A 26,954-nucleotide genomic window follows, 5' to 3' on the forward strand; every position below is an offset into this window, starting at 1 on the left:
TGTGATACAGCCCGGGATCGAACCCTGGTCCTTAATGACGCCTCTAGCACTGCGATGCAGTGCCTTAGACCACTGCGCCACTCGGGAGTCTACACTGTTAAAAATAAGTGCTTTAAGGCCTCCCGGGTGGTGCAGTGGTCTAAGGCACTGCATTGCAGTGCTAGCTGTGTCACCAGAGACTCTGGGTTTGAGCCGAGGTTCTGTCGCAGCCGGCCGCGACCGGGAGATCCATAAGGGCGACGCACAATTGGCCTAGCGTCGTCCGGGTTAGGGAGGGTTTGGCCGGTAGGGATATCCTTGTCTCATCGCGCACTAGTGACTCCTGTGGCGGGCCGGGTGCAGTGCACGCTAACCATGTCGCCAGGGGCACGGTGTTTCCTCCGTAACATTGGTGCGGCTGGCTTCCGGGTTGGATGCGCGCTGTGTTAAGAAGTAGTGCGGCCTGGTTGGGTTGTGTTTCGGAGGACGCATGGCCTTCGATGTTCGTCTCTCCCGAGCCCGTACGGGAGTTGTAGCGATGAGACAAGATAGTAACGACTAACAATTGGATATCATGAAAAGGGGGTGAAAATACATTTTAACCTCTTCAGTTGACCCTCTACTTTTTTGAACATTTTGTTAAAAATCGCGCAACAATTCAGCGCCCTGCTACTCATGCCAGGAATATAGTACGTTCATATGGTTAGAATGTGTGGATAGGAAACCCTCGGACGTTTTTAAAACTGGTTAAATCACGACTGTGGCTATTACATAACGTGCGTTACATCGGAAAGCGCAGGAAAACCTGATCACAGAAAATGGAAATGAATATCCTTGCGCCACTTCCAGCAATTGTTAACAGTGAGCCGAATTAGATAAGACCGAGCATTCAACTCCCACAGCATCCCCATGTAGTCGAGTATCTTGTGAATGTAATCCTCTTTGATTCTTGGTTGAACCGAAAGAGGGGCACCGCTTACCTCCGGTCTCCGCCCAGATCATTCCGGAAGAGCTCTCTCCTGAAATTTTTTCCAAGACGACAGCTAATGATATTTACATCGCCTACGGATGATTTTTATCGCTTATTAACGTTTACTAATACCTAAAGTAGCATTACAAACGTATTTCGAAGTGTTTTGTGAAAGTTTATCGTCTACTTTTTGAATTTTAAAAAATGACGTTACGTTGTGAAATCGCTGTTTTTTTCGTTTATCACACAGTCTACATATAACGATATCTTGGCTTTATATGGCCCGATTTAATCGAAATAAAGACCCAATAGTGTTTATGGGACATCTAGGAGTGCCAACAAAGAAGATGGTGAAAGGTAATGACTGTTTTCTATTTTATTGTGCGGTTTGTGTAACGCCAAAATGCTAATTATTTTGTTTACGTCCCCTGCTGTGCTTTTCTGTTGTAGTGTATTGGTGCATGCTATCAGATAATAGCTTCTCATGCTGTCGCCGAAAAGCATTTTAAAAATCGGACTTGTTGCCTGGATTCACAACGAGTGTAGCTTTAATTTGATACCCTGCATGTGTATTTTAATGAACTTTTGAGTTTTAACTAATACTATTAGCATTTAGCGTAGCGCATTTGCATTTCCAGAGCTCTAGTTGGGACGCAAGCGTCCCAAGTAGAGGCAACAGGTTAAGAAGTGCTTTGTAACACCAAAACTAGTGACGACTGAGCTGCCACCAACTTGAGGGAGATGAAACTTTAACTTTGGTGGAGTATTGAAAAACATTATCCTGAGATGTTTTGAAACATAACATGGTGTGTTGTAATGCCACTTAAGTGTTGTGTGCAACACCTTGCCAGAGACTGGGAGCACTAAAAAGAAATGATTGAAAACACTATTTTGGTGTTTCGAGTCCTGTTTAGTGCCGAATTAGATACCTTCTCTTTTGGTGTCGTTTCCTCACTCTAAAGCTCCTAAACACCATTATGATTTGAATCCCTTCTAAGCCATAATTAGATCCCTTTTTCTGAAGTGTCTTAATGTTTAACATTGTTTTATGTATTTGATCATTTGACATTGTATAACATTTTGGCAGGTATTGTCAAGCTCAGTGTTCAAACCATCAACACTAACTGGTTGAACAGCAAAACTGTGGGACTCTGCACTTGCCCTCTTCCATTGACAATCATGAAGGCTTGAATGGGTGCTGTCTTCATTCAACATCAATTTGCCTGATGGTTTTGATATCAATTCATCATGATCCATTACACCTCATGGCACAACGAGCTTATTACTCATATAAAAATAGACTTTTCTTTCGTCAAACATGTATACAACATTGTGTGAAAGAATGATAAAGTCAAAAAATGTTGCATTATGCACAATCCTTTAACATCAGAGTCACATGCCAGGATATAAAATGCAAGGTGATTAAAACCAAAGACTTCCAATGAGTTCGATCACAACATTTTCCTCATGAAAGTTACTTACATTTTGAGGAATATATTTAGTTGAATTTATTCTTTGCTTATTTTGGTAGAATGAAATGAATAAATCATAGAAATAACTTGTATTTTGACACTATTGAAACAGTCATGAAATGACAGAGGGGATACAGACAGGTGGGAGAAACAGACTGAAGGGTTGGAGCGGGGAATTTAAGCCCTGTCTTTGGTGGATAGAGAGGGGTGACATGTTTAAGCCGTGTGCGTTATTGCTAGGCCACAGGCACTACACGACTTGCATTCATTTTTCACGTTTGAGTTCATTTCAATTAACCCCAGAATCATTTCTTGCAGTGTGACTGTGTGGTTGAGTGTGTCAAATTCCAACAAAATGTACCATTTTACTGCCCTCCTGTTTCTAATCTGTCTTAAAAAAGCACTGAAAAAAGAAAGGTGTAATTCCACATCAAATATTCTCCATCGGCCCTTGTCATCAATCAATATTTAGGCTATAAACCATTGATTGTATGAGAAACAGTTTTTGTGTTTTCGATGCTGTCTTTTATGTGTACTAAAACCCTCAAAGTGTTTTCACAATACTCTCTTCAAAACAACAATATTAAGGTTGAAGAACCACTTTGGGTGTTTCAGAGTACTTAATTTCAGTTTAAAAACACATTCTGTGCATTAAAACACTTGCATTGGGTTTACATTCAAACAACCTCCAAACAACAGATCTCAGCTTAGTTTTCATGGTTTCATTACACAATCATGGTGTTTTGAGGCTTTTTACTTTTACAGTGTAGTTGACATCGCAAATCTGTGCTCTTGGGGACCTTCAATGCTGCAGACATTTGTTGGTACCTTTCCCCAGATCTGTGCCATGACACAATACTGTCTCAGAGCTCTGCGGACAATTCCTTCGACCTCATGGCTTGGTTTTTGCTCCGACCTGCACAGTAAACTGTCGGACCTTATACATACAGGTGTGTGCCTTCCAAAATCATGTCCAATCAATCAAATGTACCACAGGTGGACTCCACTCAAGTTGTAGGATGATGATCACTGATGATAGGATGATGATTCTGTTTTGTATCATTATTAACTTTGCAAACATTTCTAAAAACCTGTTTTATGGGGTATTGTGTGTAGGTTGATGAGGAAAATGTTTTATTAAATCAATTTTAGAATAAGGCAGTAACGTAACAAAATGTGGAAAAAGTCAGGTGGTGTGAATACTTTCCGAATGCACCATGTGTATTATATGTATATATAGTTATATTCCTGCCTCTGACATTGCTCGTACTAATAATTCTTAATTTCTGAATTTTTCTGGATTATATGCGTGTGTTTTATAAATGTTGTATTATTATTGCTAGGTATTACTGCACTGTTGGAGCTAGAAACACAAGAATTTCGCTGAACATGCAATAACATCATTTGCAAATCTGTGTACGCGACCAATACACTTTGATTTGATTTGCCTCTCTCTATCTCTCTCTCTCTCTGTTTCTTTCTCTCTCACATACACACACACACACACACACACACACACACACACACACACACACACACACACAAACACAAACAAACAAACACACACACTCTTATGATAGCAGTCAGAGCTGCAGCAGAGTCTTTCTTATTGTCTAAACTGCAGTTTCATGTTTCATGTGAAAACTCCCTGCTGTTACTGTGAAGTGTGTGAACCATCATGTGAGCACAGATTATTGAGCGGGGTGATAATTGTGTTTCTTACCCTGCTCTGAGAGAAATGCAGAAGAGAGAAAGGTGTGTGTGTGTGTGTGCTGCGTCTCTCTGTCATCTCCCCCGACACACACCTGAACAGACTCCATTACCGTATATTCCTCAAACATTCTGTGCATTAAAACACTTGCATTGGGTTAACATTCAAACACTCTTCAAACACCAGATCTCAGTTTAGTTGTCATGATTTCATTACACAATCATGGTGTTTTGAGACTTTCTACTTTTACAGTGTAGTTGACTTCACAGCATTGTTCTCTGTCATCTCTGCTTCTTTCATGGAGCAAAGACGTTTAGGGACCGGGGAGAAAATGCAATAATGATTTTTCTATTATAGTTTTTTTTATTTTTACATTTGGTGTATCAATCAGCTAGGTCACCCGTGATACAAGTCAGTATTTGACGTCCATCCATGTCTGAGGATGTCTGGCGATGACTTGTAAACCGTCCACTAGGGGCAACAGTGAGCGCTGTTAACTTCAAGTAGGTTTCGGTTTTGCTCGGGTGTTGTGGAGTGGGATGGGCGTAAGCATCTGCCTCTGGTGCCAAAGGTTGCATGTTTGAATCCAGCAATAGAAAGTTTTTTTGCGATTTTTGTTTTTAGCCTATCCCAAACCTTAATCCTTTACCTTAACCATTCGGAGGTATTTTGCAGCATTTCTGTTATTGAATTAAACTCTGACACTGTACTTTTTTGCCTCAGTGGAAAGACATTCACTTTTTCTACCCGTTCACAAAAGCTTGAAGGGATTGGTGTAGGCTATTTGGCAGATGTAAAGTTCGGCCCTAAAGCTTAGGTTTATGCACTAATGCCAGACCTCAATGTAGCCTATAGGCCTAGATGTAAATTGCACAAGAATTATGCATTTATATATATATTTTTCTGTACTATTTTCTCTTTATTCAACCCGACAGCCACCCGCCCGACCCGCAGATATAACTGTGGGTACTGCAGGTTATGAATCAACCCACGTATCAAACACACACACACACACACAAACACGGGACAAGACAGGTCAAACAAATGCAGAGGGACCCAATCCGTCTGTGCCACAGATACACTCACAGACATACAGACAGGGGTAAACGTATCCACTCTGAATGGATGGTCTGGTTTTCAATCAAGAATCAAATCTCAAGAGTGTGTGTGCGCGTGTGTGTGTGAACCCTGGGCTGAGGTCAAAATAGAGAAAGAGAGTAGATGATTAACTGTCTCTGTTATCATGGTTCTCTGATGCAGGAAGCGCCAAACTGATTATGCCCTAATCAGAGATATCTCCCTTCCTGCTTAGCTCAGTGCTAAAAGGCCCTTCACTTTTAATGGGGAAGCTACCGATAAAAGCCTTTACACAATGGCGTCAGCTCTTAATTGCACTATTACTTGCATTATATGTTTCTCGTGTTTTATTGACAGCCATGCTTAGAAATACAGGAACAGGCAGGTTTCCCTTGGCACCATTCACTATGCTCTACAATAATGTGAAATAGGAAACTTTGGCTGTTTTGTACCTAACTAATTAAGAATTTCTGCTTTCGAGGACAATGAATGAAGTGTTGTATTCTGTTTAGTTTTTATTCTTTTTCTAACAAATCTCGTGGTCTGACTGCAGTATTCGACTTTTGACCATAAACTTAGGCATTAATTCCATATGGTTAAGATAAGGGTTAAAGTTTGGGGTAGGATTTTAAACCAGGGTTTGGAACCGGTTCAGGGAACAGAGCCGAAAACTGGAAAATAACAAACTTTTTCAAGGAACAGAATCAAAGCCAGTAACGGAAGTGATCTATACTGTTCCGGAACAGACTCCTTGTTTTAAAAGCATGGGAACCGGTTAATAACGTTGTTTTATGATCTGGGCGGGAGGGAGGGAGGGAGGGAAAAAGAAAGAGATTTACACCTGTGGTGTAAATCATTTCAGAATGGGTTTATCTTCAGCACACACACACAGAGAAAAACACATGAAAGATCAGAGAGAAAATAAGAAAGATTCAAAAGCAGATATCTTGCAGTATTTATCACTTGATGCAGCCAAGGGTTTCTGGGAAAAAATCCCCTTCCTGATATCACCTTGACCAGGTGTTGTAGCTCCAGGGCGTAACCTCAATACTATGTGGATCACATTAACTATTACTGTACTTTAACAGGCAAAGAGCAATAACTGTGCTTATAAAAGCACAGCAAGGAAATGTATGGGGTATTTGACGTCAATGTATTTTGAGGTTATAGTTGAATCAACTGTGGATTTGAGGGGATTGTTGAACTATCCTTTTAAGGCAGGGTTGGCCAACCCTCCTGAAGAGGGGCCCGTTGAGGTGGGTGGTTCGGTTGAAACACCTCTCGCCTTTCTCTTCTGTATCTGCAGGCCTTGGCTCTCTTTCCCTATCCAAAGTACAACATCTCTCAACTGTCCTCACTTACTCTGACTGTTTAAATGTTTTATTTTTTATTTAACTAGGCAAGTCAGTTAAGAACAAATTCTTATTTACAATGACGGCCTACCTGAAGGCAAAGGAGACCTAAGACAGCAACATCAAATCAAATCAAATCAAATTTTATTTGTCACATACACATGGTTAGCAGATGTTAATGCGAGTGTAGCGAAATGTTTGTGCTTCTAGTTCCGACAATGCAGTAATAACCAATAACCAATAAGCATGGTAGCAACACAATATGACCACAACATGGTAGCAACACAACATGGTACAAACATTATTGGGCAGAGACAACAGCACAAAAGGCAAGAAGGTAGAGACAACAATACATCACGTGAAGCAGCCACAGCTGTCAGTTAGAGTGTCTGAATCTTTGAATGAAGAGATGGAGATAAAACGGTCCAGTTTGAGTGTTTTTTGCAGCTCGTTTCAGTCGACAGCTGCAGCGAACTGAAAAGAGGAGCGACCCAGGGATGTGTGTGCTTTGGGGACCTTTAACAGAATGTGACTGGCAGAACGGGTGTTGTATGTGGAGGATGAGAGTTGCAGTAGATATCTCAGATAGGGGGGAGTGAGGCCTTAGAGGGTTCTATAAATATGCATCAACCCTTGGATCTTGCGATGGGTATACAAAGATGACCCATTTACAGAGGAGTATAGAGTGCAGTGATGTGTCCCATAAGGAGCATTGGTGGCAAATCTGATGGCCGAATGGTATATAACATCTAGCCGCTCGAGAGCACCCTTACCTGCTGATCTATAAATTACGTCTCCATAATCTAGGATTGTCATCTAAATCAGGGACTGTGAGCCAGCTATGGCTTTGGTTGTTGTGTTATTAATGTTACTAATAGCATTTTCTATAGAATTATACTTTTGGTTAATATACTGCACATGTCGGAGTTGCTCTCCAGCATGTTGTGGTATTGTTGCTTTTCTCTCTCTCTCGCTGGCATTATCAGCAGTGCTCTTTGTCCTTGTCGTTTTAGAGTCTGCTAGCTGTAGGCGCTGTGACGAGAATCCATTGGAATGAGAGACCTTGAGCAAACACACACACACACCTCGAGCAACCAAGTTAAGCGCCTGTTTTAAGTAAAGTTGCACACTGAAGGGCAGGATGTTCATTTGACAGTCTTGAGGGTGTGTGTGCGCACATGTCAAGTAGATGATAACCACAGGTTAGCGTTTTTCATCATGTATCTTGTTCTGGAGTCTGCTCTGCAGAGTGGTCACAAGCTGGTACAGTCATATAATCAGATTTTAAACCTTAACCACACTGCTAACGTTAATGCCTAACCCTAATCTTAAATTAAGACCAAAAAGCAAATTTTTTATAATTATAGCCAATTTTGACTTTGCAGCTGGCCCATTTAGCAGGAATCGCTCAGTTCTGCCTCCAGGACAAGACTCATCCCAATAAACGTCAACCTGCATGAAAACCTGGGTCACGGAGCGAGTTCAGTTTAATATCACCCCTATACCGTCCACCCATTCCACTTTCTCCTCCCTCTCTTCCCTCTCTCACCAGAGTTTTCACACCAGCAAAGCACAGGCCAGACACACTCTTCTTTTCATAAACTCCCAGATATTTTTTGACTTCTCTTCTTTAATTGGCAGCTGCATCCAATCTTGTTTCCTTCAGGCCTGCATCTAATTAAAGTGAAACGTGATTAATTAAGCTCATCATAAAACAAAGAGAGGACCTGGAACTCTTATAGCCTTTATAGATAGAGGGAGGTAGAGAGAGAGAGAGCGAGAGTCTGCCCGCACTTATTGCCAATTGAGCCTGGCTGTGAATAAACTGTGTGTGTATGTGCGTGCTTGCGTGCACATGTGTGTGTGCGTGCACGTTTGTGCTTTTATTTGTGTTATGAGAGTGAGATGACATCATATTTTAATTGTGCCCCTGGCATTTCGTGTCCTAACTTCTGCTTTGCTTGAATACAAACTGCACTGTTATGCCACTAAAGCATTTTGTGATAGCGTCATGCTAACCTTCTCCCTCCTCCTCTCTTTCTCCTCGTCTCTCCCTCCAGATGAGAGGATGCAGCAGGAAGCGGATGTGAGACTGAGCCCCACCTGAGCCCTCATCCCCTGCCCCCGCCCCCACCCGGCCGTCCCATCATGCACATGCCATTTCGAGGTCGTCTGAAGCTGCTGGTGGCATCTCTGACCGCCGTCATCCTGCTCACCTGGCTCTACCTGCTGGCTGGGAACCTGGAGAGTAAGTAGTACCGGCCCGTCGCCATGGTTACATGACTGACCGGAACTACTTTTCCACTGAGCTGCAGAAGAAAGGAATAGGAAACACATGTATGCATGTACTGTAGCTACTTTAAAAACTCATTAAACAACGGTATACAGATGTCGTATCTTAATTTGAGCCTCCTGTTGTTGCAGGAATATGGAGATTGCAAACTTGTAGTGCATTCAAGGTTTAAAAAGGCTTCTAAAGTTTGTAATTTCCATTTTGAAATGTCAGACTCAAAATAATGTTTACGACCTTAAAATAACAATAACTAACCCTTTGTTTACTTTTTTCAAAATTTTTACCCCTTTTTCTGCCCAATTTCGTGGTATCCAATTATTAATAGCTACTATCTTGTCTCATCTCTATAACTCCCGTACGGGCTCGGGAGAGACGAAGGTTGAAAGTCATGCGTCCTCCGATTTACAACCCAACCAACCACTGCTTCTTAACACAGCGCGCATCCAACCCGGAAGCCAGTCGCACCAATGTGTCGGAGGAAACACCGTGCACCTGGCAACCTTGGCTAGCGTGCACTGCGCCCGGCCCGCCACAGGAGTCGCTGGTGCGCGATGAGACAAGGATATACCTACCGGCCAAACCCTCCCTAATCCGGACGACGCTAGGCCAATTGTGTGTCGCCCCACGGACCTCCCGGTTGTGGCCAGTTACGACAGAGCCTGGGCGCGAAACCAGAGTCTCTGGTGGTGCAGCTGGCGCTGCAGTACAGTGCCCTTAACCACTGCGACACCCGGGAGGCGCTTTGTTTACCAACTTGTATATCGACTTTGCCACTTCAGCATGCTTATGTGGCACGGGCCAGAAAGTTGAGGGTTCACCGACCACCACAGATGAACTCTCATTGCCTGTTTCATTACGGCCCTGCTACACTTTAGCCGTCGGGCGTCCGGCATTGCTATCAGCCATTGAGGAAATGCCTCCTTGAAATCAATGAATGCTGCTTCACTGCCCGTGTTGCGCTCACGATGCGTCCAGTCCAATGTCAGCGTCCAAGCTCAAGAATCACAGAGTTTAAATTCTCGATGGCTGACGCTCACGTTAATTCTATCTTGTGAATTGAAATGATGACAAATAGAGACGATTTTGGTTGCACATGGCCACGACTATACACCACTGGTTATTTTAGTCAAGAAGCTACTACTACTAGCTAGCTAGTTACATTGACTAGCTAGGTTCAAAAGCAGTGTGTGAAATTAGGGGATCATTTAGTACAACCACTAGCAGCAGTTTAGTGAGTACTTGGGAAAAACTGGACCAAAGCTATTATACTTACGCATAATCGTTGAATATGGTACAGTAGGCAAAATAGAATAAAGGCTCCTCTCTCAAAACAACAAACTCTGTGTAGCAGGTAAAACTTCACATTGACGTGACGCTGATGGCACAGCAACACAATGCATATAGTGGAGCTGAAGAGTAACACTACAATCAGAGCTGGCGGCAGAAAATGATCAACTAGGGGAAATCAGATTTTCTATAATTACAGAAAATGATCAGCTAGGGGAAATCAGATTTTCTATAATTACAGAAAATATTTGCACAAAAAAAAGATAACGAACAGGTTTCTGTGCCAATGCAACCCACAACCAATAAACAATGCATACTGACTTTGGGCACTTCTATGTCATGGTTTGCATTTTCAACACCACAATAAATAGATGTCAATCTCGACAAACATAAAATGCATCCCTCCATCCCGACCTAGGATTGGCTTGACAATCACCGAATGTCATTCAGCTTTTTGGTGTTTTATAAGAGATGACTCTTTCCGTTAATCAAATGTTTTGCTGCACAGTTTGGTTTGAGTTGAATGGTTCAGTGAATACAAATACATATACACACAGTACAACACTTTTTCAAAGTGACCGGGATCGCACAATTAAAGTCAGACTTATTTCCATTGTGGTCCCTATTTTCTTACATAGATACATAATGAAATGTCATAGATAGAGACACATTACAGAGACAGACAAAAAAAAAGCTTGCCTCTAGATGAGTATGAGTTTAAGTACAATTCTTACAAGCTTGGTTTTGCTGGTCTGCAGCTTATTCTTTAGATGTTTGGGGCTGCTGGTGAAACACTGGACTAGCACACTTGCCAGAGTTTTTAGGGTGTCCCTATAGCGAGCTTTCCATCCAATTGTTGACAGATTTTCATATAAATATGAAAAAATCTGCATAAAAATATTTTCCCATCAGAGTTGTGTTTCCATCAAATTGACTTGTTGAGTAAATACATAGTCCACAAAAATAACTTTTGCGGTTAGATTCCCGTAGCGGAAAAAAACAAACAAGGTAAATGACTTTCCATTGCATTTAGTCCTACTGATGGTTTTGTCTCAAAAAAAATGCGTAGGTATGGTGAACATGCCCACTCAATATCAAGCCATTTTGAGGAGGCTAGAATTATATTTTGGACAAACGTGCGCATGCCTACAGTAGACTTTTGAAGTAGCGCATATAAAAGGCCATACATTTTTAAAGTTTAAATTTAGGCTACATTGAAGCGTCAGGTTCTAGGTGTACAAGGAATGGCCGCTCGGATTTGGAGAGGAAGCAGAGCGTGCGTTCAGCGCTCCCGAATAGCTGGGCCTGCCGAGAGCATACAGTTGTATATATGGCCACATTATTATAGGATGACTTGGGAGAATGATGATCTGCAACACACGGCACATCTCAGTATCAGAAGTAAGAATACAGCCAGAATGGTCCGCTACTGTGCTTTTCTAGACCTTAAAAACTGTCCACCCACAACTGATCCAAATGGAACGAAACATTTAAAATCACAAAATCACTTTTACGTCATTATTCAAAGGACATTTTCACTGCAGCCTAGAGTTGAATTTTGTATTGCCGCCTATACAAGATCATGTCTTCAATGTTATTTTATGCACAATGATGCACCTGGCTTCTCGACTGCGTATCAGCTATTGCTATTTGTCCTTGTGGATTTATATTGAAAATGTATGCAGCTTTGAGGCATGATTGCCAGTTAGCCTCTTGCAGATCTTGACAAACGGTGCACCTACCACTGTTGCCACTATGAATGGTGGATAGAGGGCAGGATAGACTGGTAGACTTCATTGAGTACACCAAACATTAGGAATACTTTGCTAATATTGAGCTACCTGCTGTCCAGGCTCTGTCGGCAGCCGGCCGCGATCGGGAGACTCATGGGACGGCGCACTATTGGCCCAGCGTCGTCCGGGTTAGGGGAGGGTTTGGTCGGCAGGGATGTCCTTGTCCCATCGCGGCACTACCGACTCCTGTGGCAGGCCGGGCGCAGTGCACGGTCGCCAGGTGTACGGTGTTTCCTCCGACACATTGATGCGGCTGGCTTCCAGGTTAAGTGGGCATTGGGTCGAAAAGCAGTGCGGCTTGGTTGGGTTGTGTTTCGGAGGACGCACGGCTCTCGACCTTCACCTCTCTGGAGTCCGTTCGGAAGTTGCAGCGATGAGACACTGTAACTACCAACTGGATACCACAAAATTGGAGAGAAAAAGGGGTACAAAAAAAGAATAAATAGTTGTTTGAGACGTGACCTACATCTCTCTTCACATAGAAACTGTAATCTCCATGAACCACTATCGATCGACCCGAGCCCCCCCCCATCTTTTTGCCCTCAGAACAGCCTCATTTCGTCAGGGCATGGACTTTACAAGGTGTTGAAAGTGTTCTACAGGGATGCTGGCCCATGTTGACTCCATTGCTTCCCACAGTTGTGTCAAGATGGCTGGATGTCCTTCGGGTGGTGGACCATACTTGATACACTTGGGAAACTGTTGACTGTGAAAAACCAAGCAGTTCTTGACACAGAACGGTGCGCCTGGCACCCGTTCAAAGGCACTTAAATGTTTTGTTTTTCCCATTCACCCTCTGAATGGCACACACCCATTTTAGGTCTTAATAGTCTCAAGGTTTAAAAATACTTTAATCTGTCTCCTGCCCTTCATCTATACTGATTGAAGTGGATTTCACAAGTGACATCAAGAAGGGATCATAGATTTCACTTGGATTCACCTGGTCAGTCGGTCATGGAAAGAGTACGTGTTAATGTTTTGTATATTGATTGACCTGTGGTATAGTAAAATTTAGCATGCAGAAAAGCGTAGTGCATAAGGGAAGTACCAAAACAACTTGATATACAGTGCCTTCGGAAAGTATTCAGACCCCTTGACTTTTTCCACATTTTGTTACATTGTAGCCTTATTCTAAAATTGATTAAATAAAACAATTTCCTCAGCAAATGACACGCAATACCCCATAATGACAAAGCAAAAAAAAAAAATATTTTATTTATATTTTTGCAAATGTATTTAAAACAAAAAACAGAAATACCTTATTTACATAAGTATTCAGACCCTTTGCTATGAGACTCTAAATTGAGCTCAGGTGCACCCGGTTTCCATTGATAATCCTTGAGATGTTTTTACAACTTGTTTGGCGTCCACCTGTGGTAAATTAAATTGACTAAACATGATTTGGAAAGGCACACACCTGTGTGTGGTCCCAGCATAAGGTCCCACTGTTGACCAGTGCATGTCAGAGCAAGAACCTAGCCATGAGGTTGAAGGAATTGTCTGTAGAGCTCCGAGACATGATTGGGTCGAGGCCAAACCCGATCAAAACTGTCTAGAGAGAGATCTGAAAATATCTGTGCATCGACACTCCCCATCCAACCTGACAGAGCTTGAGAGGATCTGCAGAGAAGAATGGGAGAAACTCCCCAAATACAGGTGTTCCAAGCTTGTAGCTTCATACCCAAGAAGACTCGAGGCTGTAATCGCTGCCAAAGGTGTTCAACAAAGTACTGAGTAAAGAGTCTGAATATTTATGTAAATGTTATATTTCAGTTTTTTTATTTGATAAATTAGCTAACATTTCTAAAAATAAAAATAAAGTTTTTGCTTTGTCATTATGGGGTAGATTGATGAGGGAAAAAAACGATATAATACCTTTTTGAAAAAGGCTGTAACTTAACAAAATATGGAAAAAGTCAAGCGGTCTGAATACTTTCCGAAGGCACTGTAGGGGAGGCGCATGCAAACAGATGTGGAAATGTGGCTAGGATAGAATCAATTATATAATTAATCCTGCAAAAGAGTGAATGTAAACCAGGGACAAAACACACTACCCTCCCCTGTGCCCGATTAAAAATATAAACTTCCCAATTTCGATCTGTCCCTAACAATTCACCTTTCCTCTTGCTGCAGGAATATAATCTTTCTGTGTGAAACTGGCTCAAATTAAGATACGGCATCTGTACTAACAATCTTGTAGGCTGTTCGAGATTCCGAGATATCTTCGTCCGAGAATGTGGTTAAGTATCCTGTTGTAAACAAAAACGATAGACCCTGGACATACTGTCATACACTCCTAAAACCAATTTATGATGCGCGCCAAAATTCATAAGCGCACACGTGCATGCAAATCCTCTCTCACACATACTGTACCTAAGATGACTGACGGGGTGTTATAGTGCAGTCTGTTCACTTCAGCTCTACGGAATAGCCGTAGGAAGCAGTGAATTACTGTGTACACACGAGAGGACAAGGCTGTCCGTGTACAGTATCTGTGTCAGTATTAGGTCTGACTGTCTACATATCAGTATTTCTCTCTCCCACCCACTTTCCTCTGAGCGACCAGGGACAAGGGTGTGAGAGTGCCACATTCCAGCTGTGTCAGCTTCCTTTGTTATACAACTCTACAAATGAAAGATTTTCTTCAACCCTAATCTTAATTCCCCTCCTCACCCCCCCGCCCCCCTCTCCAGATGGGCGTTCTCTCCTCCTGTCCCCCTGTTTGTCAGAGACCCCCGAGGCACGGGTTCTAGAGCGGGCGGTTCTAGAGTCGCGGGTGCGCGAGATAGAGGAGGAGAACCGGCAGATCCGCCTGCAGCTCAGCCAATTGCAGGGCACGGCCGGCCAGCCCGCCGACGGTGGTAACTATGGCAATGCGGCGTGGGGGGCGTCAGCTGACACTGGGCCCGAGGATGTGGAGAACACGGCGGAGGAGAGAGCCAATCACACAGAGTGTCCCCGTTCGCCCACCGTACTGAAGTGTGAGGTGAGCCAGGATCAAATACTTATTTTAGCGCAGCTCTGTGTTTTTTATGTGTTAGTTTAGCTTCACTGTTTGGTCATTGGTGTTAAGTTGATATGTCAAATCTACTGTCATTGGTGTTTATGTGTTTTGGATAAAATAACATAGACATAGTTAAAAAAATGTGGCTGTAGTGCTAAAATGTAGGGAGTTGATATTCACAACAGTGTTCTGCTTCTCTCTTTTCTGCACAGCTGATCCATGTAGCGTGCGTGTGTGCCGGTCACAACGCCAGCAGAGATGTGGTCACCCTGGTCAAGTCCATCCTGTTCCACAGGTAACACAACAGAGCTTCACATACAACTACACCTGCTGCTTATAGCTACTCCTACACTTTATAATGCAACGGCAGTTGTTTGTTCGACTCGATGAATCCTGCGCCAATAAGGATGAAGTCAATTCGGAAGGCCACTTGTAAAAATGAGAATGATTTATTCATTCATTATTGGAAGTTTAGGAAATGTTAGACCCTTCATAATCAGAGAGATGAAGCACTTGAGTAGCTCTTGGCATATGTTTCTCTCTCTCTTTCTCTCTCTCTCTCTCTCTCTCTCTCTCTCTCTCTCTCTCTCTCTCTCTCTCTCAGGAAAAACCCTCTCCATTTCCACTTCATCACAGACGCAGTAGCCAATCAGATCCTGAGTTCTCTTTTCCAGTCCTGGATGGTTCCGTCTGTACAAGTTAGCTTCTACGACGCAGATGAACTCAAGGTAAATGCCAACTATGGTCCTCAGGAGCCTGAGTGTCTACCTTTTTAAATCCGTGTTTAGGAAAACAATGGCGTGCACTCTTTGAGCAACCATTGACATAAAAGGGGATTCCACCCCTTTCCAATCAATCAGTTGGCAGGAGAAAGAGAAATCCAGTAGACACTTCACAAGGACTGTAGACCATACTTGCTCTTATTCAATTTTCCTTATTCTACATGCTCTTTACTCCCTCCTTCTCTTCCCTTTCCCTACTCTTACACCAGTGATGTGTCACCTCAGTCCTTCTACTCCTCTGGCCTCTCCGCTCAGTCACTGTGTGTCTGTGTAAATCGAAAAATGGTGTGTGTGTGTGTGTGTGGGTTGGAGGGGGTGTATGTATGCATGTGCTGTGTCTTTTGTGCGTGGTATGTGTGTGTTGCGTGCATGTACTGTTGGTGGTTGGATGTGTGCGTCTAGCTTTGGCTCTTTGCTACTGACAAAGGGTTCATAAAGTAACATGTTGTTGCTCAACTCCCGTAACAACCAGGCCTCGACCTGTAATATGACTTGGTTCCGTCTCTGTCCCCATCATCAAATTCTCTCTCAGCACTCCGCAAGCTTAGCAGGAACAAAAGCTCCTTGTGCTCTCAAATGTCTCAACCTACTCACCGTTTTCATTAACTCAGTTGAAACAGAGAAGGAAACACTGCATCTTCTGAGCTGATTATGTTTGCAAATGATTCACTTATGCAGATCCCGTTCTGTAGAATCAAGAGGCATAAATTATCAGACATGGTTGCCCAGATGCATGCCGAGAGTTATGCAGGTTTCAGTATTCATTTGGGTATCCTTGGCATAAAAAGAGATTACATTTTTTAAAGATTGATGCTATTAAGTAAACAGCAGTAAAGCTCCAATTGCTTCACCTCTGCTTTAAAGGGACTTTTATACCAACGGGACCTTAGGAAACGGATGGGTGTCTGAGTAAGTTAGCTATTTAAAGGAAGGAGAATACCCTTATACACCTGACAAAATAACCACAGTGGTGTTGCTTCTAATGACATTATTTTTCATACCTTGCAACTTTATGTTCCATTTCTTTTTTAAATCAATATTTGTGAGGTCTAAAGTGGTTCAACCTCGCTCTTGCTTTCTCTCTCCATCCCTCTACCGTCTCTTCTCTTCCAGTCTGAGGTGTCATGGATACCTAACAAGCACTACTCAGGTATCTACGGCCTGATGAAGCTGACCCTAACCAAAGCGCTGCCCTCTGACCTCACAAAGGTCATAGTCCTGGATACGGACATCACCTTCGCCACCGACATCGCTGAGCTCTGGGCCATCTTCAGGAAGTTCACTGGTACGACCTTTGACCTTGATAAACATTTATGGTTGATTGATTGAATAATTAATTCATTGGTTGAGTGATAAAGCAAATTAGTGAATTGTACCTTTTTTTATGCTATAAAGCAAAAATCCCTTGAGGGCAAAAATGCCTAGAGAACAAAAATTATATTTGATAAACTAGTAGTTGAAAAGCTGTCTAAAAGCTGTCTATATGCTGAAGAACACACCTCGAACAATCTGATTCCACGCTCCAAGACTGCTTCCATCACGTGGACTGGGATATGTTCCGCACTGTGTTCAACAACAACGTTGACGAATACGCTGATTCGGTGAGCGAGTTCATTAGAACGTGCATTGAATATGTCGTTCCCATAGCAACGATTAAAACAGACCCCGCCCTGTGCAACTGGGTACTGGACTTCCTGACAGGCTGCCCCCAGGTGGTGAGGGAAGGTAACAACATCTCCACCTCGCTGATCCTCAACACTGGGGACCCACAAGGGTGCGTTCTGAGCCCTCTCCTGTACTACCTGTTCACCCATGACTGCGTGGCCACGCACGCCTCCAACTCCAACACGCCTCCAACAAGTTTGGTAGGCTTGATTACCAACAACGACGAGACGGCCTACAGGGAGCAGGTGAGGGCCCTCGGAGTGTGGTGTCAGGAAAATAACCTCACACTCAACGTCAACAAAACTAAGGAGAGGGAGCACCCCCCTATCCTCATCGATGGGACAGTAGTGGAGAGGGTAGTAAGTTTTAAGTTCCTCGGCGTACACATCACAGACAAACTGAATTGGTCCACCCACACAGACAGCATCGTGAAGAAGGCGCAGCAGCGCCTCTTCAACCTCAGGAGGCTGAAGAAATTTGGCTTGTCACCAAAAGCACTCACAAACTTCTACAGATGCACAATCGAGAGCATCCTGTTGGGCTGTATCACCGCCTGGTACGGCAATTGCTCCGCCCACAACCGTAAGGCTCTCCAGAGGGTAGTGAGGTCTGCACAACGCATCACCGGGGGCAAACTACCTGCCCTCCAGGACACCTACACCACCCGATGTCACAGGAAGGCCATAAAGATCATCAAGGACAACAACCACCCGAGCCACTGCCTGTTCACCCCGCTATCATCCAGAAGGCGAGGTCAGTACAGGTGCATCAAAGCAGGGATCGAGAGAGTGAAAAACAGCTTCTATCTCAAGGCCATCAGACTATTAACTTCTTGCGTCGAGCCATCCCGGATCCGGTATCGTGACTACAGCCTCAAGCTCATTACCATAACGCAACGTTAACTATTCATGAAAATCGCAAATGAAATTAAATTAATCTATTTGCTCTCAAGCTTAGCCTTTTGTTAACAACACTGTCATCTCAGATTTTCAAAATATGCTTCTCAACCATAGCAAAACAAGCATTTGTGTAACAGTATTGATAGCTAGCGTAGCATTTAGCGTAGCATTTAGCGTTAGCATTCAGCAGGCAACATTTTCACAAAAACCAGAATAGCATTCAAATAAAATAATTTACCTTTGAAGAACTTCGGATGTTTTCAATGAGGAGACTCTCAGTTAGATAGCAAATGTTCAGTTTTTCCAAAAAGATTATTTGTGTTGACAAATCGCTCCGTTTTCTTCATCACGTTTGGGTAAGAAGAAAAAAAAGGAAAAAAAGAAAAAGAAAAAATTAAGTCATTAAAACAGCGAACTTTTTTCCAAATTAACTCCATAATATCGACAGAAACATGGCAAACGATGTTTAGAATCAATCCTCAAGGTGTTTTTCACATATCTATCGATGATAAATCCTTCGTGGCAGTTGACTTTCTCTTCTGAAGAAATGGAACGCGCATGGACCTAGAGATTACGCAATAATTTCGACACAGGACACCGGGCGGACACCTGGTAAATGTAGTCTCTTATGGTCAATCTTCCAATGATATGCCTACAAATACGTCACAATGCTGCAGACACCTTGGAGAAACGACAGAAAGGGCAGGCTCATTCCTGGCGCATTCACAGCCATATAAGGAGACATTGGAACACAGCGCCTTCAGAATCTGGGGCATTTCCTGTATGAAACTTCATCTTGGGTTCGCCTGTAGCATTAGTTCTGGGGCACTCACAGATAATATCTTTGCAGTTTTGGAAACGTCAGAGTTCTTTCTTTAAAATGGGAACGTTTTTTATCCAAAAATTAAAAGAGCGCCCCCTATCTCGAAGAAGTTAACATCTGCTAACCATGTGTATGTGACAAATACATTTGATTTGATTACCAATGATAATCAGCATTTTAAATTCCGGATGAATGATGATTGGTGATGCTGTGATTGCAGACAAGCAGGTGATAGGTCTGGTGGAGAACCAGAGTGACTGGTACCTGGGGAACCTGTGGAAGAACCACAAACCCTGGCCCGCCCTGGGACGAGGCTTCAACACTGGGGTCATCCTGCTCTACCTGGAGAGGCTGCGACGGATTGGCTGGGAGCAGATGTGGAGGCTGACCGCCGAGAGAGAGCTAATGAGCATGCTCAGTACCTCGCTGGCTGACCAGGTCTGTTTATTTACTTTTATTCTATTCTAGTCTATTCTTTTTATTCTGAATATTATTAAATACTCTTTAGATCATTACTTTTCTTAACAAATGTTAATATAGGGCAGGGATCATCAACTAGATTCAGCCAATTTTTTTCTTGAACGGATAGTCAGAGGGCCGGAAAATAATTGCAAATAATTTGTAGACTGCAAATTGACTGCAAGAAGCCCAAACAGATATAATGTTAGACTAAAACATCATCATGTCTAACCTTACTCACATTTGCATACAATCAAGTGACTCTCTGTTATGCGTGGAAATAATTGGGAACAGATGTCTTGAATAAAAATCACTTGAAGATGATTTCCTGATGTTTTTACAGTCTTCTATGTCCAACAATAAAAAATAAATATATATATATATATATATATATATACAGTTGAAGTTGTAAGTTTACGTACACCTTAGCCAAATAGATTTAAACTCAGTTTTTCACAATTCCTGACATTTAATCCTAGTAAAAAATTCCCTGTTTTAGTTCAGTTAGGATCACCACTTTATTTTAAGAATGTGAAATGTCAGAATAATTGTAGAGAGAATGATTTATTTCAGCTTTTATTTATTTCATCACATTCCCGGTGGGTCAGAAGTTTACATACACTCAATTAGTATTTGGTAGCATTGTCTTTAAATTGTTTAACTTGGGTCAAACATTTTGGGTAGCCTTCCACAAGCTTCCCACAATAAGTTGGGTAAATTTTGTCCCTTTCCTCCTGACAGAGCTGATGTAACTGAGTCAGGTTTGTAAGCCTCCTTGCTCGCACACACTTTTTCAGTTCTGCCCACAAATTTTCAGGTCAGGGCTTTGTGATGGCCTCTCAAATACCTTGACTTTGTTGTCCTTACGCCATTTTGCCACAACTTTGGAAGTATGCTTGGGGTCATTGTCCATTTGGAAGACCCATTTGCGACCAATTTTTAACTTGTAGACTGACTGATGTCTTGAGATGCTGCTTCAATATATCCACCAAATTCACCACCTTCCGGAGACACCTGAAACCCCACCTCTTTAAGGAATACCTAGGATAGGATAAAGTAATCCTTCTCACCCCCCCCCTCACCCCCCCCCCCCCTTAAAAGACCTAGATGCACTATTGTAAAGTGGCTGTTCCACTGGATGTCATAAGGTGAAAGCACCAATTTGTAAGTCGCTCTGGATAAGAGCGTCTGCTAAATGACTTAAATGTAATGTAAATGTAAATTTTCCTCCCTCATGATGCCATCTATTTTGTGAAGTGCACCAGTCCCTCCTGCAGCAAAGCACCCTACAACATGATGCTGCCATCCCCGTGCTTCACGGTTGGGATGGTGTTCTTCAGCTTGCAAGCCTCTCCCTTTTTCCTCCAAACATAACGATGGTCATTATGGCCAAACAGTTCTATTTTTGTTTCATCAGACCAGAGGACATTTCTCTAAAAGTACAATCTTTGTCCCCATGTGCAGTTGCAAACCGTAGTCTGGCTTTTTTATGGCGGTTTTGAAGCAGTGGCTTCTTCCTTGCTGAGAGGCATTTCAAGTTATGTCGATATAGGACTCCTTTTAATGTGGATATAGATACTTTTGTACCTGTTTCATCCAGCATCTTCACAAGGTCCTTTGCTGTTGTTCTGGGATTGATTTGCACTTTTCGCACCTAAGTACATTCGTTTCTAGGAGACAGAACGCATCTCTTTCCTGAGCGGTATGACAGCTGCGTGGTCCCATGGTGTTTATACTTGCGTACCATTGTTTGTACAGATGAACGTGGTACCTTTTTGCGTATGTAAATTGCTCCCAGGGATGAACCAGACTTGTGGAGGTCTACAATTTTCTGAGGTCTTGGCTGATTTCTTTTGATTTTCCCATGATATCAAGCAAAGAGGAAATTAGTTTTAAGGTTGGCCTTGAAATACATCCACAGATACACCTCCAATTGATTCAAAATGTTAATTAGCCTATCAGAAGCTTCAAAAGCCAATGACAAAATTTTGGGGAATTTTCCAAGCTGTTTAAAGGCAGTCAACTTATTGTATGTAAACTTCTGACCCACTGGAATTGTGATACAGTGAATTATACGTCAAATAATCTGTCTGTAAACAATTGTTGGAAAAATGACTTGTGTCATGCACAAAGTAGATGTCCTAACCGACCTGCCAAAACTATAGTTTGTTAACGAGACATTTTTGGAGTGGTTGAAAAACGAGTTTTAATGACTCTAACCTAAGAGTATGTAAACTTCCGACTTCAACTGTATATACAGTATATAAAAATGTTGGGGTACAAATAAAACCACCCTCGGCCAAAAGTCGACCCACGGGCCGCCAGTTGGGGACCCTGATATAGGGTAATCTTATGCCTCAAAGCATACTGTGTATTAGGCAAATGGTAATGTAAGTGTGTAAGACATCTCAAATGAATATTTGGTGCATGTGTAAATGTGAATGTTTACTATTGTGTGCCAGAGTTCTATATGATTTTAATGTGTGTATAATACACTCGTAGAAAGAAAAGGTGCAATCTTGAACCTAAAAGGGTTCTTCGGCTATCCCCAAAGGAGAACGCTTTGAATAACCCTTTTTTGGTTAGAACCCTTTTGAGTTCCATGTCAAACCCTTTACACAGAGGGTTCTACATTGAATCCAATAGAGTAAACATGGAACCAAAAAAATGTATCCCATGGGGACACCGAAGAACCCTTTTGGAACCCATTTTTCAAGGAGTGTATTTCACAGGTGTTTAATGTGAGTGGGTAATCTTGTGTGTAGGACATCTTTAATGCGTTCATTAAGCAGAACCCAGTCCTAGTGCATCAGCTGCCCTGCTTCTGGAATGTTCAGCTGTCTGACCACACACGCTCCGAACAGTGCTACACAGAGGTGTCTGACCTCAAGGTAGGGCTATGCAGTGAAATACACACACACACACACACACACGCGCGCGCACACACTCAACATAGCAAAATCCCTCACTTATTACCTTATGAATGTACTGTGTCTAGTCATCTGGCTACAGGTCACCATGGTAACATGTTTATGTCCCGTGTCAGGTGATCCACTGGAACTCTCCTAAGAAACTTCGTGTGAAGAACAAGCATGTGGAGTTCTTCAGGAACCTCTACCTAACCTTCCTAGAGTACGATGGGAACCTACTGAGACGAGAGCTGTTTGGCTGCCCCAGCCATGCCACCTCAGAGAGTGTACAAGTGAGTAAAACATTACCTTAACGTTAACCATAATTATGTGATAAATCAAAACAAAACAAATCAAATCACATTTTATTTGTCACTTGCGCCCGAATACAACAGCTGTAGACCTCACAGTGAAATGCTTACTTTACAAGCCCTTAACCAACAATGCAGTTTTAAGAAAATACCTTTAAAAAAGTAAAAGATAAGAATAACAAATAATTAAGAGCAGCAGTAAATAACAATAGCGGGGTTATACACAGGGGGTACAGGTACAGAGTCAATGTGCGTGCGGGGGCTCCAGTGTTGAGGTAATTTAGGTAAAATGTGCATGTAGCTAGAGTTATTAAAGTGACTATGCATAGATAACAACAGAGAATAGCAGCAGTGTAGAATGGGGGGGACAATGCAAATAGTCTTGGTAGCCATTTGATTAGATATTCAAGAGTCTTATGGCTTGGGGGTAGAAGCTGTTTAGAAGCTTCTTGGACCAAGACTTGGCTCTCCGGTACCGCTTGCCGTGCGGTAGCAGAGAGAACAGTCTATGACTAGGGTGGCTGGAGTCTTTAACATTTTTTAGGGCCTTCCTCTGACACCGCCTGGTATAGAAGTCCTGGATGGCAGGAAGCTTGGCCCCAGTGATGTACTGGGCCGTACACACTATCCTCTGTAGTGCCTTATGGTTGGAGGCCGAGCAGTTGCCGTACCAGGCAGTGATGCAACCCGTCAGGACTCTCGATGGTGCAGTTGTAAAACCTTTTGAGGATCTGAGGACCCATGTCAAATATTTTAAGTCCCCTGAGGGAGAATAAGTTTTGTCGTGCCATCTTCATGACTATGTCTTGGTGTGCTTGGGCCATGTTAGTTTGTTGATGTGGACGCCAAGGAACTTGAAGCTCTCAGCCTGCTCCACTACAGCCCTGTCGATGAGAATGGGGGCATGCTCGGTCCTGATTTTCCTGTAGTCCACAATCATCTCCTTTGTCTTGATCACATTGAGGGAGAGGTTGTTGTCCTGGCACCACACGGCAAGGTCTCTGAACTCCTCCCTATAGGCTGACTCATCGTTGTCAATGATCAGGCCTACCACTGTTGTGTCGTCAGCAAGCTTAATGATGGTGTTGGAGTCGTGCCTGGCCGTGCCGTGCAGTCATGAGTGAACAGGGAGTACAGGAGGGGACTGAGCACGCACCCCTGAGGGGGCCCCCGTGTTGAGGATCAGCATGGTGGATGTGTTGTTACTTACCCTTACCACCTGGGGGCGGCCCGTCAGGAAGTCCAGGATCCAGTTCCAGAGGGAGGTGTTTAGTCCCAGTGTCCTTAGCTTAGTGATGAGCTTTGAGGGCACTATGGTGTTGAACGCTGAGCTGTAGTCAATGAATTGCATTCTCACATAGGTGTTCCTTTTGTCCAGGTGGGAAAGAGCAGTGTGGATCTGTTGGGGCGGTATGCAAATGGGAGTGGGATAATGGTGTTGATGTGAGCCATGACCTGTCTTTCAAAGAATTATCTACAGACGTGAGTGCTATGGGTCGGTAGTCATTTAGGCAGGTTACCTTGGAGTTCTTGGGCGCAGGGACTATGGTGGTCTACTTGAAACATGTTGGTATTACAGACTCTGACAGGGAGAGTTTGAAAATGTCAGTGAAGACACTTGCCAGTTGGTCAGCGCATGCTCGCAGTACACGTCCTGGTAATCCATCTGGCCCTACGGCTTTGTGAATGCTGACCTGTTTAACCTCTCTGGTATATGCAGGACGCTAACGTCCCACCTGGCCAAAAGCCAAAGAAAATGCAGAGCGCCAAATTCGAATAAATTACTATAAAAATCTAACTTTCAAGAAATCACACATGTAAGATAACAAATTAAAGCTACACGGCAAAAGCAAACAATGCTATTATCTGAGAGTAGCACCTCCGTAAACAAAGAGGGGAAAAATATTTCAATCCTGCAGGCGCGACACAAAACGCAGAAATAAAAATATATATCATGCCTTACCTTTGACGAGCTTCTTCTGTTGGCACTCCAATATGTCCCATAAACATCACAAATGGTCATTTTGTTCGATTAATTCCGTCGATATATATCCAAAACGTCAATTTATTTGGCGCGTTTGATCCAGAAAAACACCGGTTCCAACTTGCACAACGTGACTACAAAATATCTCAAAAGTTACCTGTAAACTTTGCCAAAACATTTCAAACTCCTTTTGTAATACAACTTTAGGTATTTTGTCAAATTGAAGACGGGATGATCTGTGTTCAATACAGGAAGAAAACAAACTGACGCTACCTTTCTGGTCACGCGCCTCTATCGAACAGTACCCTTGAAGTGACCCTTGTTTTGAACAGGACTACTTCTAAATTACACAAAGGAAAAACCTCGACCAATTTCTAAAGACTGGTGACATCCATTGGAAGCGGTAGGAACTGCAAGAAGATCCCTTAGAAATCTGGATTCAAATCAAATCAAATCAAATGTATTTATATAGCCCTTCGTACATCAGCTGATATCTCAAAGTGCTGTACAGAAACCCAGCCTAAAACCCCAAACAGCAAGCAATGCAGGTGTAAAAGCACGGTGGCTAGGAAAAACTCCCTAGAAATGCCAAAACCTAGGAAGAAACCTAGAGAGGAACCAGGCTATGTGGGGTGGCCAGTCCTCTTCTGGCTGTGCCGGGTAGAGATTATAACAGAACATGGCCAAGATGTTCAAATGTTCATAAATGACCAGCATGGTCAAATAATAATAAGGCAGAACAGTTGAAACTGGAGCAGCAGCACAGTCAGGTGGACTGGGGACAGCAAGGAGTCATCATGTCAGGTAGTCCTGGGGCACGGTCCTAGGGCTCAGGTCCTCCGAGAGAGAGAAAGAAAGAGAGAATTAGAGAGAGCATATGTGGGGTGGCCAGTCCTCTTCTGGCTGTGCCGGGTGGAGATTATAACAGAACATGGCCAAGATGTTCAAATGTTCATAAATGACCAGCATGGTCGAATAATAGTAAGGCAGAAATATCATTGAAAAGAGAGTGACTTCCAAAAAAAATCTGAATGATTTTTCCTCAGGGTTTCGTTCTGTTATACTCACTCACAGACATGATTCAAACCGTTTTAGAAACTTCAGAGTGTTTTCTATCCAAATCTACTAATAATATGCATATCTTATCTTCTGGGGATGAGTAGCAGGCAGTTGAATTTGGGAATGCATTTCATCCGGACGTGAAAATACTGCCCCGTCACCAAGAAGTTAAGACATGTAGCTAGCTAAACAATGAACCATAATCCCAACTCATGGCATTACTACCCTGCATGAATCTGCGGGTAGCTAACCAACCAGGTCCAACGCTAGCTACTGTAGCTAACATTAGGCTATAACTAGTAAAGTTAATGCCTTTGAGAAGTTAATAATACGATCATACACGTAACAGTAGCTAGTGAGCCAGCCAGCAAACATTAGCTAGCTAGCTAGCTAACAGTACAATTTAATTTGAAATGAAAACGACTTTGTCAAAATTAAAAACGTGTAATATCTGAAAATGTAGCTAGCTAGACTATCTTCTCCGTATACATCATGGATGGATGCCTCTCCCTGTCACGGATGCCATGGTTGCCCTTCGTTTGAAGATGTAATCCAGAGACAGGTGTTTTCTCCATCATTCTCCATTCAAATATCAGTCCTCCAGAAAGTGGAAAGCAACACTTATGCAGTTCTACAATGTGATACATAAAAAAAAGATGTGTTTGACAGGATTACCTACACATACTGACCAGCTCAAATATACAGAAGAGTGCTATATGGCAGACCAATCCGAACTCATCTTTCGACATATCCAGGCCACTCGTTATCTCAGCCAATCATGGCTAGTGGGAATGTTGCTCGCTTTTTTCTGTGGCTAAACCAACTGGGCTCGTAATTGAACAATTGTATTCATATTTACAGATGGCATACAAGTCTGTTATTAACGCACATGAAAGTTCATGTTCCAACGCATTTTGATTAAAAAAGTTTACATTCAATTGGCTCTCCTATGAAATAGTGACCCGCGACATTCATCTAGTTTCCTGAAACGATTCTCATATTTTCATTAAAAACTTTATTTTGGGCCTCCCGGGTGGCGCAGTTGTTAACTTCTTGCGTCGAGCCAACCCGGATCCGGTATCATGACTACAGCCTCAAGGCCATTACCATAACGCAACGTTAACT

The 26,954-nt window shown here is 42.8% G+C and overlaps 1 protein-coding gene across 3 annotated transcripts in view; it reads left to right on the top strand.

Annotated features, from left to right (window-relative positions):
• The window catches only part of LOC115113453 (xylosyl- and glucuronyltransferase LARGE2s), a 104,534-nt gene that overhangs the window by 65,660 nt on the left and 11,920 nt on the right, over positions 1-26,954 (top strand). For all 3 annotated transcript variants that reach the window (XM_029641118.2, XM_029641119.2, XM_029641117.2), the window contains 8 exons: positions 8,622-8,809; positions 14,628-14,920; positions 15,151-15,233; positions 15,543-15,666; positions 16,834-17,005; positions 19,328-19,545; positions 22,332-22,457; positions 22,613-22,768. In XM_029641118.2, the coding sequence (XP_029496978.1) occupies positions 8,710-8,809; positions 14,628-14,920; positions 15,151-15,233; positions 15,543-15,666; positions 16,834-17,005; positions 19,328-19,545; positions 22,332-22,457; positions 22,613-22,768 (1,272 nt within the window). In that variant the 5' untranslated portion in view covers positions 8,622-8,709. The remainder of the gene's footprint in view (positions 1-8,621; positions 8,810-14,627; positions 14,921-15,150; positions 15,234-15,542; positions 15,667-16,833; positions 17,006-19,327; positions 19,546-22,331; positions 22,458-22,612; positions 22,769-26,954) is intronic.

This window comes from Oncorhynchus nerka, linkage group LG28 (assembly GCF_034236695.1).
Source record: "Oncorhynchus nerka isolate Pitt River linkage group LG28, Oner_Uvic_2.0, whole genome shotgun sequence".
Taxonomy (NCBI): domain Eukaryota; kingdom Metazoa; phylum Chordata; class Actinopteri; order Salmoniformes; family Salmonidae; genus Oncorhynchus; species Oncorhynchus nerka.